The 20,743-nt window shown below is 30.3% G+C and overlaps 3 protein-coding genes across 3 annotated transcripts; 2 read left to right on the top strand and 1 right to left on the bottom strand.

The window, feature by feature from the left end:
- The first annotated feature begins 620 nt into the window (after positions 1-620).
- Positions 621-11,781, top strand: LOC148229844 (uncharacterized). Its single transcript, XM_088197994.1, has 4 exons — positions 621-777; positions 8,014-8,173; positions 10,973-11,207; positions 11,275-11,781. Exons 1-4 carry the CDS (start codon positions 759-761, stop codon positions 11,377-11,379), a joined length of 519 nt encoding a protein of 172 aa, XP_088054120.1. The 5' UTR covers positions 621-758; the 3' UTR covers positions 11,380-11,781.
- A 726-nt stretch (positions 11,782-12,507) lies between these two features.
- Positions 12,508-15,744, bottom strand: LOC148229843 (uncharacterized). Its single transcript, XM_088197977.1, has 5 exons — positions 15,564-15,744; positions 15,120-15,371; positions 14,491-14,623; positions 13,224-13,381; positions 12,508-13,155 (listed from the first exon to the last, which is right to left on the bottom strand). Exons 1-5 carry the CDS (start codon positions 15,666-15,668, stop codon positions 12,919-12,921), a joined length of 885 nt encoding a protein of 294 aa, XP_088054103.1. The 5' UTR covers positions 15,669-15,744; the 3' UTR covers positions 12,508-12,918.
- Positions 15,745-16,895: 1,151 nt separating this feature from the next.
- Positions 16,896-19,519, top strand: RtcB (RtcB RNA ligase). The gene is made up of 6 exons (XM_088197934.1): positions 16,896-17,330; positions 17,392-17,522; positions 17,585-17,818; positions 18,248-18,718; positions 18,780-18,944; positions 19,012-19,519. The coding sequence occupies exons 1-6, from the start codon at positions 17,039-17,041 to the stop codon at positions 19,237-19,239; spliced, it is 1,521 nt and encodes a 506-aa protein (XP_088054060.1). The 5' UTR covers positions 16,896-17,038; the 3' UTR covers positions 19,240-19,519.
- Positions 19,520-20,743: the final 1,224 nt, after the last annotated feature.

Below are 20,743 nucleotides of genomic sequence, written 5' to 3'. Positions count from 1 at the left end.
ATGCAAAAACAGAATTTTTAAGCCTAAGCTTAATTTTATAAACTAACTATCAAACCATTTAACTAATTTTTAATAAGTTTTATACTGTTTGGTATAATTCCAACGTACAATTATCACTATAATGGTATTATTATTTATATTAACCATTGGTTCTATTTTTTTAAATGTATCTAAAGATGTGTTTCAATACGTTTGATAACATCAAAGATATAGTATGTTACACAATCGGTCAAATAATTATATTGAGTTGCGGTGACTCGCATATGGTTCGATTTGACCGACATATTTTTAAAAAATTGAGTCAATTTTCAGCGTCCTTGGTGGCAAAAGCGACCGGTCGCCTCGGGCGCCTTTGTGTAAACTTAACCTTACCACTCAATCAGCTATTGTGGCGACTGATGACCGTTTCTAATCGTCGCCATTTTCCACGGGATGATTTGCATCTAAACGCCGATTGAGCAACTGTCGCTGTACGGTTTCAAGGAGAAGTCTGGAACGTCTTCGATAAAGATGCGTTTTTGCTCACTTCCGGTCTTGGAATACTGCAAAGGTCCGAACCGTTGCCACTGTTGATGTTTTCGTTATCAGCTGAACGCGCACAGAATGGTAAATGCGGGGATAGAGCCGGTGGCATCACGCGCCGGACCGCCTCCCCCTGTCACCGGCTATATAAGCAGACTTCTTCGCCAAGAGTGCCATCAGTCGGTGCCAGTGTTCTCTCGGGTGTTCGATTTGTCGCCACTTTTCCTTTCGTCGCGATGCAGCTCATCCTGGTAGGTACAAACAGTTACGACCGGTACCGAATTCACTTTCGCGCGATCTAGATTTAAAAATAAAAACGAAATACGTACACGAAAGCTTCCTTTTTTTGTATTATACAGTCGTTTTGCGATTATCAAAATATTCGGCGTGACCCACTTTTGCAGTATTCTATATTATTGATTTTATTCAAGACATATTTAAATTTATCATCTATCCCATGATATTTTAATTAGCTTATAAATAATCATAATTATATTTTTTCAATTGTTTAATATATAAAATATTCAAAATGATTTATGTAAAATAAAATAATACATAAATAATTTAATTTCATTCTAACCCTATTATTGAAATATATTTTCTTTTTGTTAAAATAAATTCTTACAACTTTCGCACAATACAATCAAAACATATGAGCCAATAAATTAGGTAAACAAATAATTCTTCGTTGTATTATAATTTTTTTGCAAATAAATTATTACAGCATTGTGAAACAATTATTTTTAGTAATTAAAAACATGAGTCATTTCTATAAATAATAACTACAAGATATTCCCAATAATAAATTAATATTGTTAAGTAATTAAATGTCACAAATTTTTGTACATATATTCAAAGTGCAAATATTTTTTTAAATCAGTTTCATCACGATTGAGACTTACTTTTAGTCTATATTTCAGCAGCGATAGTCCAACCACGATTATGAGTAACTTTTAAATTTTAAATTACTCAAAAGTCTAGATTATCATAAATATGTATGTATACAAATTTTATATTTCAATTATACATATTTTTGAAAATTCGATTTTATCCCAATCGCGACTTATTTTTAGTCTAAATTTCGGTAGCAATGGTCCTGCCATGATCTTTAATTATTTTTGAGTTACTTAAAAGTATAGATAACTGCAGAATGCTGTCGAAATAAATACTTGAAGTATGTGATGCAATGAAATTTTATTTGCAAAAACAAATTTATTTTTATGAATCTTTAAAAATATACATATATATGTATATAAATGTTATATATATACATATATTTAAAGTATAAATATTTTTTTGAAAATTCGGTTGTATCACAATTGAGACTTATTTTAGTCTATATTTCAGTAACGATGATCTTGCCATGATCATGAGTTCAGAAAAGTCAGAAAAAATGCAAAATGCTCCTAAAACACGATTTTCAAAAATAAAATTATACTTCATATATTAAAAGTATTAATATTTTTTTTAATTAGGGTTTATCGCGATTATTTTAATATTTAATTTTAGGGTTATTTATTTTAATACTATTAATATTTTATTTAAATTAGTTTTACCACGATTAAGACTTACTTTTATCTTCGGCAACAATGCTCCTGCCATGATAACCCAAGAGTCAGAAGAAATTTGGTTTTGAAACACAAAATTATTCTTACGAACCTTAACATATATACATATGTATATGTGCATATGTATCATTTTCATTGAAAATACCTTGTAAATAAAAACGTAAAAAAATCTACTGTAATAACAATTTAAATACATTATCTAAGCAATCCTTTAAAAAACTTTTCCCTAAGTCAATATTTTTTTAAATGATTTTTATGTACATACATATATCTATTTTACAAAACTGTAATAATTTATCAAAAACTAATTATTTGATTTTTTATTGCTATTATTTTTAGAGTTCGTGTATTTTAATGTAAGAAACCTTATTTATGTTTTATATACAAATATATTTTTAAAGTATCTATATTTCAATATTATTAAGTAACTTATAATTAAAAATGGATTCTTAAAAAATCACCTAGTATTCAACCATTTCAATTGATAATCATAAATATTTCTTAAGAGAATATGTTTATAAATTTAGAAATAAATATATGACGATAAATATAAAATTTAAAAGTTCCTTAGAAAATATTTTATTTGCTACTTTTATCGTTCAAAATTTACTGTTTATTTTATTTTCATTTGAAATTTACATATTTTAAAGAATTTAAAATAATAATTAAAACAACATATTTTATGTATATATTTTATTTAAAACATATATTATAGCTATTAAGATTCAGATTTATTTTTATTTTATATTTAAATTTGTATTGATTCTTAACATATATTGTCAAGAAAAATAATATTAGCAGTAGTTTGTATAGGCAATACATGTACAATAAATAATTCTTTAAAAAATAAGGAAAAGAATTACAATCATTAAATTGTAAAAGTTGAATTTTTTGAGTTACTTTTAAGTTACTTAAAATATGTTGAAGCATATATCAAACTTATAAAATTAAAAAAAAATTGTATAGTATTACAAATGTAATTAAAAACATTTAGCTTATGTTCATTTGTGTGGTTTTAATTTGAAACAATACACGCATGCTACCCTTCAAAACTTCTCTCAGGGTATCTCATTATGATCTCTTATGATCAGGTGTGACCGCAAGATAGAAAGTGCTCTCCATATTTATTACGATCCACTCCAAGAACGCACGGCTGATTGACGAGCAAAAGCCTTGGGGAATATAATAGTAATGACGCCACGAGTGGTGAAAGAAAAAGGAATATAAAAAACACACATGTAGAAGCCTTATTGGCATTAGCATATTGACGGCTAATCAACGGCTTTATTATTGGTAACGAGAATGGACCGAATCCTTGTTTATTATACTGTACACCTGACCAGACATACCACTTTCATTTTTTGAAAGCGTCTAATTGCTCTGGATCAACTTTCATTTGAAGCGATGGGCCAAAAGGAGCAACTGGCAATTTTCGGTAGCGATGGACCATTACTTTTATTTTCTATCTAGGCTTGTATAATATCAAGTATAAATAAACACATTTTACCGAAAGTTTTCCATGCAATTATCACGTCTTCAAAAATATGACACTATCCAAGTTTCAGGATATTTACTCGTTATATATGTATATAAACACCCGTGAGCATTAGCACGTTTATACTTCGCATTTCTTTGCTCTAATAACCTATTAACAATAAAAAGTATTTATTGTGATATTATATCATATAATACATATACTATATTTATTTAAAATTTTCTTTTGCGACATTTTTTTGCTCGCAACTTTCAAGTTTATTAACAATTTTAAACTGCGATAATTGCTTCACATTTTTATCGCCTCGCGATTTCCGCGTGCGTTTTCACTTTTTTCATAAATGAAAACGTGAACATTTTGTCGCATGCTACCTGCTTTTCAGCTACAATGGAGTCACGCATTGCGGAAGGTCAGGGGTAGTCAATCGAGACGAACGACACTTGTTTTCCGACGGAACGCTTCACGGAGGCGAACATATTTGCATACATTCGTGTCGTTTTGATTTTGACACAAGAGCGCTGTCATTATATTTAGTACTTCGACACGCGGAAATATGCGAATGTACAATCGTAGACATAATGGAGGATTCATGAGCGAGCCGGAAATTTCAGATCTTGTATAATAACGATGAAGATAATCTTAATTTATATGATCGCTTACTTAACAGAGTCGTTAATGCTGTATTTATTTTTATATGCATTTAAATTTCATTCCAAAAGTATAATTTAGGATCTTATCGTTGTACAATTTTATTTTTATTATTTCTGAGCGATACAATAACTATTTTTAAACATGTTGAAGTGTGCTTTATACTGATGACTGTATAATTTTTAAAGTTATTGGCAACCTAAATAGTAATAAGATTTCTAATAATTTAAAATGATATAGCACATAATTATTGACTGTTATTTTGGAATCTTGTGCTTATTTTTTTTATCAAAAACCTAATTTTCTTACCCATGTGAGATTATTAACGAAATTTGAAAATGCTAGATTTTATTTATAGAACATTCTAATCATTTATAAATATTTGCTTCTTTCCATACCTAATCTTGACGTACCTAAAAGTACAAAGCGCGTATGGTGAGATGCTTTTCCTTTCGCTCGCTCGCGTGTTTAGTAACGAGAGCGAGCGAAAGGAAAAGTATCTCACCGTACGCGCCTGAACGTACCACAAAGGTTTTATCTTAATCCTATTTTATGTTTACTTATTATAAGCAATAAAATAATTTATAATTTTCTTATGACCTTAAGATTTTAAAATTACAGAAAAAGTAGATGTTTATTTGTGTCTCCAATGAAATCTAAATAAACTTTTCAATTTGTGTTTATGTAATAAATTTAATCTAGATACTTAAAAATGATGATATTTTTTAAAATTAAAAATGATTTAGAACACAATTATTTCATTAACGTCTTTATTTCGTATACTATGCAAATAACGTTTTAGAAATATATAATTTTATTTAAGAAACTTTAAAATCGCTTTAAACAATTTGCCATTTTGTATATATGTATAATCTAGAAGTAGCTAAAAGTACAGAAGAGATCTCATCATAGTTCCATTATATTTTTACTTTTAACTAGCGATATAATAGCTATTTAAAAAGTTGTTAAAAATTTACAATTTGTTTTTAAAAACATAAAAAAAAATTAAATTTGTTCTTAAAAACTTGAAAATCACTTAAAAATATTTTCCTGGTTGTATACATAATTTAAAAATAATTCCGCAAAGATCTCATCTTAATCCCATTATATTTTTATTTTTAATAAGCGATAAATATATTAAAAATTTCCAACATTCCATTTGATTTGTTGTAAAACTTTTACAAACTCTTTATTTTTAGAATTCAACTATTAATAGATTACATATTATTGGAAATACATATATAAACATTGCTAATGTTTTAATTCTAACTTGCTCTAAGTTTTTGTCTATAATTTATTTAATAAGACTAGAATATATTAGTTGTACATTATTTGTATTTATATATTTTCTAGGGGTATCTTAAAGACGTTGTTGTATTTAAATAAATAAATTATAAATTATTTAAGTGATATCTTTTCTATATACTCGTACGTTCTATACAAAAATTTGACCATTGATCGAAATGTTGTTAGTATACCACTTGTTAGAATTCAAGGCAATGTTAACTTTTGTGTTGAAAAGAAAAGACTTCGTCCATATTTTTTATGACTATTTTAAAATTTAAACATAAATATTACATAATACTTTATAAAATAAACATGAGTATAAAAAGTAGCATTTACATATTCGATCTATGTTTGAGTTCTAATAAAATCTTCATTCTTTCTATAGTGCTTAATGTAACTACAGGGTTCATTTGGTCCAACAACAAATTATTTATTTATCTCAATGATTAAAATGCAATTATTAAAAACGAGAAAGATATAACTTTTAATCTGTAATGATAGAAATCTCGAGTTCTTTACTCATTGTTCACGAAGATGTTAATTCGACCGCGGCCTCTACAAATGCATATGTTTTCTCGTGATTCAACCATTAGAGCGGCGAAAGTACAAGGAAGATGAAGTTCACTTCCTAGTGACGCTTCTATGTTATACATAACATTATATACAGTTTTAATGATAGTTTTTACAGTTGTTGTTTAAATATGCATCCGATTCGACTATTTGCATTTCGCTCGGAAAGTGACAGTCTAGACCAGTAGTTTCCAAACTATTCAGATCTTATGAATACTTACACTATATCGAAACCCAAATAAATACACAAATATAATATATTATTGTTGAAAGGTTTTTAAAAAATCTGATGAATCTTTACTTTCTTCTTATTTACATGAAAGTTACATTTTATAACTAATATTCAATCTTTATATTTTATTTTAGAATATTTAACAAATCACTACTTGAGTAAAATTCGTAGAATAGTTCTTCATCCAGTGATATTACAATTTTTTATGGAACAACTAAAAAATCCTCTTTGATATTCATAAAAGTCACATTAAAACGAAACTTTTATGACAATTTCCGTTTAAGAGAAATATTAATTTTGTCGCTTAATGCGACTTTTCTAAGTCAATCAGATATTAGTAACCTATTTATGATATTTCATTGGTGAAAAATACATTAACATCAACTGGGTGCAAATAAATGACAAAAATCTATACAGGTAATAAAACTTTCTGTGATATTTGCAGTTTTTTACTTACAGAAACCAAATTTTAATTAATAGTATTGTTTAATATCTTGAAAACTCATGAATATATATTCTCATATAACAATAATACATATTCATATGTAATGTGTCTTAAAATTATACAAATCAATACAAATTGGTTATACAATCAATATATTATATAATAATTCGTCCGAGAGATTCAATCTCATTTATAATAATTAATTTTATTTATTTTACTAGTTCAAATCTATTTAAATACTTGGCTATATATAATATGTTTAGTCACTTCACGTATTGCAGTAGCACGAAATCGGTCAGCACGTCGCTGTTCAGTTTCTTTAGTGATTTCATTTGCACGCCATTGTTCAGCTCAAATTTTAACTTTCAACTTAAAAGTTGAAAATAGCACAGTTAAGCCAAAATGATATGTGCAAACGTCACGTCACTACTGTTCACCGTTTGGGAGGAGATCTTGTGATATGTCTGTTATTTTTTATAAAAACATTTGAGTGCGTTTTTTATTCATAAAATTTTTTTGAACCAAAAAATTCTTAAATATACAAATTTTTAGAACTCATTATGAGGACATAATGAGTTCTAAAATATTTTTTATATACATACATATATAATATGAACATTGGTAAAAATATCCATGCTTATTATTTTGTCTTTTTAAAAATGGACTAAGCTAGTTAATTTTTAAAGAATATTAAATACCTAATATGTACGACCTAGTTCATCGTCATCATTTTTATCTGTACAATTATTATGTCACTATGCAAAACCTACCTCAACTTTATTTAAAATATTCCTCCGTGAGATTAGGAAAATCTAGAAAAACTTAATCTGTAAAGATCGGTCAGAATTATAATTATTTAATAATCACTAATTTCAATCTCCCAGACACCATAGTAATTTCAAAACACTATCGTATTGGTGTTAGTTTGTAGTTTTTTATGGTATATGTCAATGACAGTTTCACACAAACTTTAAAAGTGCCATAAATCTGTGATTACTGAACATTGCTTTAAATATGCTTTAGTCAAAGTCTGGTTTATTATTTTTATTGTATCTACAGATCTGCGGAAGAAATATCATATTCTACATGAGACATAATTTGTTCTATACATTTTCAGTATAAAAAATATTTGGTAGTATAAAAAAAATTCATTTGTTATGCAAAAATTCGGTAAAAGGATACAATGTCGTATTTTATTCAATTGTTCTCGATGTGTATTAACTGTGTTTTATATTTTTATAGGTAGTATTTGGGGCGTTGCTGGCAGTGGCCACAGCTAGGCCGGAACCCCCGACCAGATATGGACCTCCAGCGCCAGTTTACGGACCTCCAGCCCAAGCACCAGTGATTCATAAACACGTATACGTTCATGTGCCGCCGCCAGAGCCAGAATATCTTCCCCCTAGGTAAATAAATAGTACACAGTTCTGCCAACCATCTGGCAAAAGAGAATAATGCGTTCTAGATATTCAAGTCGCTTAATGCGAATTTAATTCAAGCCACGCATTGTCCGGTGACGTTGCGTAATTTAACGTAACGTTAATCGATACCCTTCTCACGGCTGTGCGATTTGCATAAGCATTTGCATTCTGGCCCAGAATTTAGATTACGACTTATTGCATAAAGCGGCGCTTTCACCGAAGACGACTCGCACTTATTAATCGGAGTCACTAAAAGGGAAAATTGCAAGGTGCGAATTGACGCGTCGGGGAAAGCGATATTCGCTAAGTAAGTTCGCTTTCCGCGATCATGCGACCATGCACGTTCATATATGCAAATTGGCAATTTTCCGCATTTAATAATCGTGCGAATCGGATTGAAAATTCGAGATTTTTGGCCATGGCTGGAAATGAACGACATTCATGCTTTGTTTTCGTAGCATGACAATTATTTAAATACAACTATTTTGCTTACTACCGAATCGATTTCAATATATTTGTTAAAAGCCTGCTTCAAAGGCGATACAAATCTCAAGACTATCAAAATCTACTTATTGAGTCATTGTCAATGTCTTATTAATGGCTTTTAATCTTTTAAAATAGAATTGTTTGTAAAAGTAAATGAGTAATTTATAATTTTTTGATATATAAGCCTATAATTAAAACAAAACTAGCCAAATCTTTACGATTGTAAATAAATTAACACATAACAACAAAGACAATATCTAAAGCTGGTTTATCCAAGAATGTACCATGTGTAGTCAGTTCTAATGATATTAAATTCTTGAAACAACGGGAATAATATTTTTTAAATCAATTTATTAAATTTCAAATAACTTCCTACAAATCTGATTTTGACTTTCATTTTCACACATTTAAGATATTACAATTCAGTATATCAATATAAAATATTTTTACCTTTTTAGCTAGCCTCATGTTTTAAATCATATTTGGAAAAGTCTGGCTTAAGAAATTTGTTAAAATACTTATATATGATTATATATGCAGTAGTTATTGTGTCCATAAAAAAATATGTATTAGAATTTTTTTTTAATTATAGATCAATTTCTATAACATTTTTTGGGTTCTTTATTCTCTTCTCTACGATTTTTTTAAGTCCCTATTTTTAAACAAGAAGACGGACCAAATTGGATAAAGTACTTAGCCAAGATATTTATTAGGTCAATTTAACTTATTGATTCAAATCAAATAAAAACTACAGCAGTTATATTGGCCACAAAAATCGTTTCATCTCATATATTTTGTACTAAATATAAATAGATTTTATTTAAATTTTAATATTCTTTACTTTTTTCTCTAGGATTTATTTTAACAGAGCTAGGAATTATTTTATTTTTCGAAAACTTGCATTTTGATACAAGATGGTGAATCAGGATGGCTAACAAATTTAGCCGTATTATGTGTTCGTCAGGCGTGTACGGTGAGATAATTTCCATATCACTCGCTCGCGTGTTGAATGACGAGAGTGAGTGAGAAGAAATGGGCGTGCGGAACGTGTAATGCACGCCCTTATCTCTCATTCACTCTCGTCACTTAACATGCGAACGAGCGAAAGGGAATGTATCTCACCGTACGCACCTATACGCGCCTGTACATCAGTTATACGCATACAATACTCGCTTAAACAAGTTTGATATCAAACACAATCACTTTAAGTAGAATAATATTATTATTTTAAGACATTTGCTTAAGATATTTATAATCAAAAACGGCAAACTTATATATTTTTAAATTTTGAACTAATAATGCAGTTTTATTTTACATTTACAGTTGATCTAGCATACATTAAAATCTATTATAAAAAATATATAGAAATAGCGAAAAAGAGCATTTAAAAATTGTATTTAATAACAAAAATGGCAAACTCCTAATAAATTAGAATCCAAAATGCTGTATTCTACATAAACCACGTGACTAAACCACTAAAATGTGATAATTCATAAAAACAGATAAAAACAATGACTGCAAACTCCATATGTCAATATCAAAAATGACTAAGTCTAATCTGATTTTGCCAATTTTAATTTTTGATTTAACTGCCTCATTTTAACAAATATATTTGTTGTCATAGCTTAAAGAAAATAGTAGTAAATTCTTTATGCTTTTATTAAACAATTTACTTTTTAAGTAGAATTTGCCATTCTGTATTTATTCCCTCGCAAGTTTTTCTAGTGTTTTCATCAGCGATAATTTATATAGACTTAATTTCATTAGTAATGATATGAGGCTTTGCGAATATTTAGGATAAATTCAACAAAAGCATGTCTCGATATACTCAACTTAAAGTTCTTAAAGCATTGAGAATATTAAGGGTGAACTAATAATAACCCCCACAATCAAGTATTTCAAAAACATGCATAACACAACTTGTCGAAGCCCATGTCATGGTTACTAAGTATAGATCATATGAGTTCATGTTTCAATATGAGTGCGTCCTCAATATTATGTCTTCGAAAATGGTCAACAATAATGCAACTGCAACATTCATGATTTTTTGCTGGAAACTGCATTTTACTGTTTTATGAAATAAAAAAATTACACATTCTTGAGTTTGCCCTTAATATTGTAAAGCTTAATATATTGTCAAATATAGACAAAATAGATCTTACTATAATATGAAAGAAAAAAATAGCAACTGGTGAAGTTCGTCTTTCATATTCTATATTTTTTTAAATAGTTGGACAAAATATAATTAAATATATATAAATTTGTGCATTTTAAAATTTTATTTCCTTATAATTTTAGGAAACAAATCGCAATCCCTCCACCACAAAAGCACTACAAAATAGTCTTCATCAAAGCACCAACGCCGCCTACTCCAACGGCACCAATCATCCCACTTCAACCTCAAGACGAACAGAAGACGCTCATCTATGTGCTCGTCAAGAAACCGGAAGAGCAGCCTGATATTGTCATACCATCTCCTCAACCCACACAACCTTCCAAACCGGAAGTTTACTTCATCAGATACAAGACACAGGTTGGTATAAATAAAATCAACCGTACATCTGTTCGTCATAAATTACATGTTCTTATCTTATTTTCAGAAACAAGAAGGATACCCAGCTGCTGCCGCACCAGCCCCAGAATATGGACCACCACCAAGCAACGAATACGGACCACCCTCAACAGGAAGCGAAGGACCTTATTAAATTATAAAAAATAATTCTACCAAAGGATCTTCATCAACTCGCAATCAAAGATCCTGATCATCGTTCTCATCTCACATAATAATAATCATCATTGCATTTAACCATAGTTCGGTCTCTCAGAATCATGCTAGTTTTAAACTGTTAAGTTTCTTGTTTTAAAAGAATGTGTGCGGTAAATTAAGATGATTTGTATAGTAATTCGACGAGCAATGCATAAAGAGGTTCCATCAATTCATTAGGGTCATTGAGTACAAAAATGTATATAACACATTCTTATTCCCTCTTTATACGTTGTTCACTACGTATTTATTTTTCTTAAAATATGTAATGTAAATATGAAATCGCATCAAATTGATGCAACATATTTTTTTTTTATTTTTATAATAAATATGCTTATATAAATTACATGTTTTTAATGTTGTTGTGTTAAACCCTTATCATTCCTAATTATTTATTCCAAGAATTGAAGCATAAATATGTTATTACAGTTTTTTCAAATATGAAAATGAAGAGGACCATAAAGATTTTGACTATTTTTAAAGTACAGAACTGCAATTTTTTTTATTGTCAAAAGAAAACTTAAGCTTTACCAACAGTTAAAAATTTAATATAATAGTAGCTTATATTTGTCTGTACATTGGGATATGGTTCGCTGAGTTCTCACAGAAAGTTGTATACCGCTAAACATTTTTTCAAATTACTGAAGGGTGCTGTCGACAATCCATATATTCTTGAGGAATTCCATTCTTGGGTTCCAGAACGTTTTCGAGAATCAAGATCGTGTCCTCTTTTGATGGTCGTTGCGGCTAGAACGTCTGCACTAGCTGACTCGCCTATGGCTGTGGCCAACCGACTCTTTAATACGGTTTGTATTATTTAAATTTGATATTTTATGATTTTTTATTGGCTTCTTTATGTGTTATTTTTTGTGTATTGAAATAATACAATTATTTTTTTCGACCATTGTGACGCATTGGGGTAACCTATTAGGTTACGATGATCTTAATTTAATTTAAATAAATAAATATAATCATTGCAATGGGAACGGCAGGTGTTTCGAAAGAACATCATGGCCTCATCCACTTCATATATCATTTAGGTACACATTTACATAAATAAAACTATTCATCTTAATTAAATATTTATTAACTCTTTGGTATAAAATTTGTATTATCTTTAACAACTGCAAATAAATGACACTGGCAAGTACATTCATGGAAGGCCACAGATTAATATTTAAAATAATTCATGCAATTTCACATTATTTATAATAATATATATTTAAAAATCATAAATATATTAGTAGAAAAATATTGTTAATATCAAACAAAAAGCCCTCCTTTAAGGGCGCAGTCATAAAAGCGATGATATTAGTCAAGAGTTAATGATGAGACCCTCACTTTGGTTTCGGTAGACATTATCGCTAAACACATAAATACCAAAATTAAAACAAAACAATCAAATATAGCAGTCTTATCTATGTATATCAAAAAGTATTGCTTGATGACTTAATGAATTTAAGAAAAGCAAAAGCCGAGTTTAATGATCGAATCGGCAAATCAGACCGTCGTTGCCGCCGACGAAGATTTGACCGCCGCTTCCGATGCACATCGTATTGATGCAGACGTTCACGTCAAATGATTTGACAAATGTTATTTTTCCAGATTCGTTGATACTCCATATCTTCACAGCCTTGTCCCAGCCGCCAGTATATAATGTGACAGAACCATCGTCGTTAAGTTTGGAACACATTGAGTTTATTATCATACTATGAGCCTATAAATAAACCATGAATCTGTATATAAATATATAAATTTATGGTATCACAGCAAGCTGAAACTTACCTCAACTTCGTCTAACAGTTTAAAACGATCTTCTTTATTATTATGATGACACAAAATTTTTTTACCGCACCTGCTAGCAAAACATAATTTATCACCAGCTAAACACAGCGGTGACTTTCCGACTAGAGTTTCTCTAGTCATATACCTAGTACTTTCCTCTGAAAATAAATCAGATTTAATAGATTAATTATAATTTGTCGGTTTGGAAGAAAACTGCTTTATAGGTTAATTTAACACATTGCATACCAGGCATACATATTCCTACAATCTAAACTTAATTTTTTTAACGTTTTAACGTCAAATTTAAAATACAGTTCCGTAATTATTGTTTTTGGTATTCACAATGATAAAATCAGTAAACGTCAAACTGTGGATCCCATACCAATAAAATAAAAAATAAATTTATGTTTAGAATCACCAAATATATTTTTTTAAATAAAAAATATACAATTATTTTTTTTAACTTTAACACTTTACGGTCAATTCAAGTCAAATTCACCAACGTTCAACTTTGATACTGTTGTACCGAAAACATGTCGTTACATATTTTGATCCCAGTTTCTCAGGGATCATATCAATAACAATGGCCTACTTCAGTGATTCCTAACCGGTGGTATGTGTAGCTCCAAGTATTGGTGGCGAACCTCAGATTAGAGAGTAATGAATACGTTCGAAGGTCGTAAGTAATAAAAAAGGCCTCAATTTTGATCTAGTCACAAGAGAATTCTTTTTATGCAAGGACGGAAACTAAAATTTATAGGTATATCCCAGACATGTAATAAGAAAACTTATTAACAATGGAAACATTTTCTTCGAAATTTGCCTTTTTATGGTATCATTGCTGATCAATAAGGGCGATGTAGTTCTTTAAAACGACTAATCAAGTAGATGCTATTGACTGGTGTAGCCCGTTTTAGGAAAGCCTCGGATATTTTAATTATTTTCTGGTCGCTACTACATAATAAATAAGGAAAAGTGTGCGTACAGTGTTAAAAATTGTTTAAATACACTTTTATTTTTTTGGAATAATATATGATATAATCATAAAAAACTGTAAACACAGCCTTGAAATGAATTTTTATTTAATCTGAATTTTGAGCCTCTGGAATTTTGTATATCGATTTTTTCAACTCTTTAGCTCAAGTGCTAAATCAATACGTTACAGTAAATATGCAGTTTAACGTGTGATTTTGTTATATGAAGTTGAAACGACGAAACGCACAAATTTGTGCACACGGTATTCAACGTGTTAAGAGAATTGTTATACCTGATAAAAACTCGGTGATGACAACATCCAGATCTCTAACGGTATACATTAAATTATCTTGTACTATCAATCCTTTAATTTCTTCCAAAAGCGTAAATATTAATTTGAGTTTATCGTCTTTGAAAACTCCGATCTATAAATTCATATATAAACATTATATTTTATTACTAAATATGGATATATAAACATTTATGACGCATAGAATCAATATCAGATTGCGATTTCCGACTTTTTTAATAAGCCAAATTATTATTATAAAACTTAATCTTGTCCAGTCTACATACGGATGACATTTTCATAACAATTAGCTGATGATCATTAAGTTTATTGAAAAACGCATTTTAGGCAATGTAAAATTTGTCTGATTTTAAAAGCCTAGTCTAAAATGCTAGTTTGCTCTTCATTTCTGCATATATTTACAAGGTGACCAAATTTTGAAAATATGGACACTGAAGTAAAAAAGGCTATACTGAACATTTTTATTTGAGGATAAATTGCTGAGAGTTAAAAAAAATGTTTCTTCCACGAGGACAAAATTTTTTTTCTTAAAGGCGGACGTCTATTCACTTTAATATAGTACATATCTGATATTGATCATAAAACGTCACACATAATATAAAATATCTTACACTTCCTTTGTCGTCTCCCGCATACAATATTCCATTGTACACATATAAAACTTCAACTTCATTATCGTAATTGATTAAATCAGTTTTGAATTTGCCAGTTTGAGCGCACCACGCTTTGATGGTACCGTCGTTAGAAGAAGAATACAAAGTTGGAGTGCTATTCGAGTTCGACGAAGGCGCTATTGCGATTGCGTATACATTTACAGGATGAGCTTCAATGTCGTTTAATAATTTCAGATCTTGACTCCATATCTGGCAACAAAATACATTTATAATTACTTTTAGAATACATATTTATATCGACGTCGATATTAGCGTATTGATTTCAGATATTATGTAGGTAAATATAACAGTGTACAATGAAAATAAACACAGGCCATCGCCGGTACATATGGCAACCCTGTCATAGGTTATGCAGAGGTTGAAAAGTTATAAATTTCGTGCCTTTAAGTGACCGTCGTCTGCGCCGCTAAAAAGCTTTCCGTCGTAGAAAGCGAGCGCTGATACGTCGGCCGTGTGGGAGCCATCTCCTGCTTTCGCAGATGCCATTTCGTCAGATTGTACGCCAGCAGATAGACGTACTTTCTTCAGCCCCTTGACGGGGTTGCCATGATTCGCTGTATGTACAATTATTTTTAAATAAAATCACACTTAACCGATAAAAATACGACCATATTTTATACTTCGGGAAAATTAGATCAAAATTCATTAGATAAATGCAAAGAAACTTTACTTATTTGTAGAGAAATACATATTATTTGAGATTCTGAAAAGTCCCGAGTTGCATATGGTGTGCTCGAACCTCCAGCTCATACGGTCCGCATGGATCTAAAAATATTTGCTCAGGTCAGTTGTGCTATTATGAACGACGATTGAAGGCAAATTTATATTCCGGAACATGTCGAACAAATTAGAGTAGCAGCTACAAGAAGTGAAGAAAATCGAGCCTACGGCTAGCTTGTAGATGTAATATTTTAATATGGTCACTCCATAGAGTAAAGAAATATATAGAAATGGTGACGCATATTAAAAATCGTAGCGTATTCTGGATCGCCAACGAATAAAAATGACGTTAAACAAACGTCACAAGGTCATACGAATAGGGCTGTCAGATTTGTAATTTCTTAATTTATATTTTCATTTATTAATTTACTTTTATCACCAATTATGATTATATCGTTACAGTCAGGTGAATATGAAAGTCAAATCAAATTTGAATAACGAATATTTACTAATGAAATGTTATTTTCACTATTTATATTTAATTTGATATTAAATATAATGTATTATAGTATTAAATATTTTGTATTATTTATATTTAATTTGATATTACAAATGCAATGTATTCTAGAGCTTCAACCATTTGATTTTAGCAGACAGATTGTGACGTGTGGCAATTACACGCATATTGAGCTGATGCAGTATTATTTTTTGAAATATAGTTTAGTTACATGTTGAAAAATTAAATATGTACATATGTATATGCGATTGAACGGTGTACGAGGCACCACCGGTCACTACTTTTCCGTCGAGGTCCACCAAAAGAATGGGCCGACCAAGTGTGCCGCTTAATTTTGGCTATAATGAATAAATAGATAAATAGGCCCTAACAAGATATTAAAATATTGATTATTTAATCACTCATATTAGTCATTAATTAAAATTAAAATATTTTTACTACAGTGGCTGAATTAAAATAAACTGGCATCAGTATAAATATTGATGTATACATATATACAAATTTAAATAATATTTTATTATTTTAATTTATCTAACACAGTAGTATGTTCGTAAACCACATTGACAGATTATTAGTGTTCGCGATTCCTTTGCACGCGTGTATCAGGTGTAAAATCGCCGGCTGACGTTTAATTGTAAAATAAGTATTTATTCTTGCGGAACACATTTTTAATCCCAAAATGGTTGTCCGCCAATATGACGAAGAGTTGAAGTTTCTGGAGAAACTGACTCCGCACTCATGGAGGATAAAAAAAGGCTTCCAACCCAATATGAGAGTAGAAGGCATCTTTTATGTCAACGCTTCGCTCGAAAAACTTATGCTGGAAGAGCTGCGCAACTCCTGCAGACCTGGCATGACTGGTGGCTTTTTGCCAGGAGTGAAACAGATAGCAAATGTGGCTGCCTTACCAGGAATAGTCGGTCGTTCCATCGGTCTCCCTGATATCCATTCAGGATACGGTTTTGCAATTGGTACGTTTTTATTGCATCATTATAAATTTGCTTCTTTACTGATGATTGATTTTTATTATAGGTAATATGGCTGCATTTGATATGAACGATCCTGAATCTGTAGTATCGCCCGGTGGAGTCGGTTTCGATATTAATTGTGGAGTGCGTTTGCTTCGTACGAATTTAACTGCCAAAGACGTTCTACCTATCAAAGTAAATATGCATATTATTATTATTTTTTATTTTTTATTGATTTGAATTTTTTTATATTAAAGGAACAATTGGCGCAAAGTTTGTTCGATCACATTCCAGTGGGAGTTGGATCTAAGGGTATAATACCGATGAATGCTCGCGATTTGGACGAAGCCCTCGAAATGGGAATGGACTGGTCACTTCGCGAAGGTTATATTTGGGCCGAAGATAAAGAACATTGCGAAGAGTATGGAAGAATGTTAAACGCAGATCCTTCCAAAGTCAGCATGAGGGCTAAAAAACGCGGTTTGCCACAGGTTGTATAATTTTTAATGTAATAAATTAATCCAGTGCCATAACTAGCTTTTCATGGTTTTATTAACATGGTTTTATTAACATCCTCTCCGTGATCGAGTCTGCCATTAAAACTAATATGGTTACTGCCTCATTGAAATATTTCAACGTTTACAGGATTTCGAAACAATTTCATTAAAAAAATGAAATCGTTTTTAATCCCTAAAATTAACAATGATTTTAGAAAAAGTATTTTAGTAAAACTAACTTTGAGAAGCGGGCCGTGTGTTTGTTACACAGATGTATTGTGTTTCGCTGCTTTTTTTGCGTGCTGACAAATATAATTTTTTAATTGAAGATTTTGGAAATATATCTACCCTTTTTATCTCAAGGATATTTTAAGATTATATTAAATTATAATTAGTTATATAACACAGTTTATTTTATTTTAGTTGGGTACACTAGGAGCCGGAAACCATTATGCCGAAATACAAGTCGTCGATGAAATATACGATAAGTACGCTGCGAGTAAGATGGGAATCGAAACTATAGGACAAGTCTGTGTAATGATTCATTCGGGCAGCCGAGGGTTCGGTCATCAAGTCGCCACGGACGCTCTAGTAGAAATGGAAAAAGCTATGAAGCGTGACAAAATCGAAGTAAACGACCGACAATTGGCATGCGCCAGGATCAATTCTAAAGAAGGCCAAGACTATCTGAAATCAATGGCAGCCGCGGCGAACTTCGCTTGGGTCAATCGTAGCTCGATGACCTTTTTAACTAGACAGGCTTTCGCTAAACAATTTAAAATGGCGCCGGACGACCTAGACATGCATGTGATATACGACGTATCTCACAATATTGCGAAAGTTGAAGAACACATAGTAGATGGAAAACTAAAAACATTATTAGTACACAGAAAGGTAATTTTATCACTTCTAAAACAATTATTAATGTTGAATAATTGCCATTTAATTTTTATAGGGTTCTACTCGAGCTTTTCCACCTCATCATCCGTTAATTCCCGTCGATTATCAATTGACTGGTCAACCGGTATTAATCGGCGGAACTATGGGTACTTGTAGCTACGTTCTTACCGGTACCGAACAAGGAATGATCGACACATTCGGTTCTACTTGTCACGGAGCTGTAAATATTTTTTTTGAAATGCAATTTAAATTTTTATATATATTTGTAAATATATTAATATTTTTAGGGAAGGGCTTTATCTCGTGCCAAATCTAGAAGAAATCTCGACTATCAACAAGTTTTAGATAAACTCAACGATCTCGGCATTTCAATTAGAGTCGCATCACCCAAACTAGTTATGGAAGAAGCACCTGAATCTTATAAAAACGTAACAGACGTCGTCGATACTTGTCATGCTGCTGGTATAAGTAAGAAATGCATAAAGCTCAAGCCGATTGCCGTCATTAAAGGATAGTCAAAGCTAAATTTAGGTTTTTATGTATTATATATATATATGATATAATACATACGAATCTCATAACATTAAAAAAACATCTAATTCTTATGAATATGCATAAAAAAGTAATATATAACTGTGAGTTTACAATTTTTTGTATAATTTTTATTAAATTATACCTATATCAAAAATAAAATATGTGTTATTTTATTTTTACGTAATTAAATCGTGTATGTATCACTATTTTGCATTTGTATTTTTGGAATGTCATGTGTAAATAAAATGACTAATAACCAAATTGATTTTTCATTAACGCTTATTCAACGAGTCGTTTATTCGCCATCTGCTCAATGACAATGGGTAGTTTTGGAGAATTTCGCGCAATGCATACAGGCGGCCCTCGACTTTCGCACATAATTGGTTCCTGAAAATGTGTGCGAATGTTGAATGTACGAAAGTCGAGGGAAGTAAAAAAAATTGAAATTGTGTGTATTTTAAAATATTTATTTATCAAGTAAATATAAGATGTTTAAGAGGCGTTTAAGAGACACGTTTAAGTGGGGTTTGCGGGTGTTTCTTTTGAAAAGTTATCAAGAGTTAACTTTCCTTCATATAGTATTTTATAACATGCTATGTTTTTATTGATCGCCCCACGCACTTGATATATGCGTTCTCCATTGGGATCACAATCTTCCATAATATTTAAAAAATTGGCAAGGTGCGTGAAGGCTTCATTCATATTTTTCATTGTTAAAGAGTTTTCCAAAATAAACCTGTCTCATCTACATTAAATATTTGGCTAGAGGAATATTCTACATCTTCAATAATTTTGGATAATTAGGAAATAAATTCTTTTGCAGCATCTTTATCTGCATCAGCCGACTCTCTAGTAAATTTAATATTATGAAAAGAATACCTCATTTTAAAATTGTAAAACCAACCGTTACTTGCTTGAAAAACCGTGTTAAAATATTTTTTTAATCTATCCTTCCAATCTTTGTGCAAACTAAGAGTTTTTGCTTGAATAATTGAAATACTCAGAGGGACATCTGTTTGATGTTGGTCATCGATCTACGATGACAAAGATTTTCCATTTCATCCATGTTTTTTTTTGCTGTGTTTTTTTGGAAACATATCATTAAAGATTGTGGAAATATATCTTTCTTTTCCACAATTTTGAATGTATTCTTTAATAATATTTTTATTTTGAAAAATTGAACATATCGTAAACCTGCTTGTATCATACGAACGTCCGATTGAAGCAAAAGATTCACCGCTATCAGAACGTTTTTTAAAAAGAAAAATTAAATTTAAAAAAATTGTTTTTTTTTTTAATTGTGCGAAAGTCGAGGGCCGCCTTTAGTTAAAAGATAAAATACAGGAACTTTGGTATTAAAAAGTGAAATAAAAAATTTAGTCAATATTTTTAGACTTGTTTATCAATAGTTTTCAATCTGTGGGTTGCGTAAAATTAAAATTTTAAACCAGTTAATTTACGATTGTGGGTATTTAAGAATTTATA

This window comes from Plectrocnemia conspersa, unplaced genomic scaffold (assembly GCF_051122295.1).
Source record: "Plectrocnemia conspersa isolate PC_06_02 unplaced genomic scaffold, ASM5112229v1 ptg000011l, whole genome shotgun sequence".
Taxonomy (NCBI): domain Eukaryota; kingdom Metazoa; phylum Arthropoda; class Insecta; order Trichoptera; family Polycentropodidae; genus Plectrocnemia; species Plectrocnemia conspersa.
Note: the sequence above shows the minus strand (reverse complement) of the source record. Positions and strands in the feature narration are given on the sequence as shown.

Bases quoted from the DNA above. Each gene is read 5' to 3' on its own strand.
- LOC148229843 (XM_088197977.1), bottom strand. From the start codon at position 15,668: ATGGCATCTGCGAAAGCAGGAGATGGCTCCCACACGGCCGACGTATCA. The intron at 15,372-15,563 runs GCACGAAATTTA...TTTTGTTGCCAG, and splicing joins CAGACGACGGTCACTTAAAG to ATATGGAGTCAAGATCTGAA. The intron at 14,624-15,119 runs GTAAGATATTTT...ATGAATTTATAG, and splicing joins CGGGAGACGACAAAGGAAGT to ATCGGAGTTTTCAAAGACGA.
- LOC148229844 (XM_088197994.1), top strand. The intron at 8,174-10,972 runs GTAAATAAATAG...TTATAATTTTAG, and splicing joins CCAGAATATCTTCCCCCTAG to GAAACAAATCGCAATCCCTC. The intron at 11,208-11,274 runs GTTGGTATAAAT...TCTTATTTTCAG, and splicing joins TCATCAGATACAAGACACAG to AAACAAGAAGGATACCCAGC.
- RtcB (XM_088197934.1), top strand. From the start codon at position 17,039: ATGGTTGTCCGCCAATATGACGAAGAGTTGAAGTTTCTGGAGAAACTG. The intron at 17,331-17,391 runs GTACGTTTTTAT...TTTTTATTATAG, and splicing joins AGGATACGGTTTTGCAATTG to GTAATATGGCTGCATTTGAT. The intron at 18,719-18,779 runs GTAATTTTATCA...TAATTTTTATAG, and splicing joins CATTATTAGTACACAGAAAG to GGTTCTACTCGAGCTTTTCC.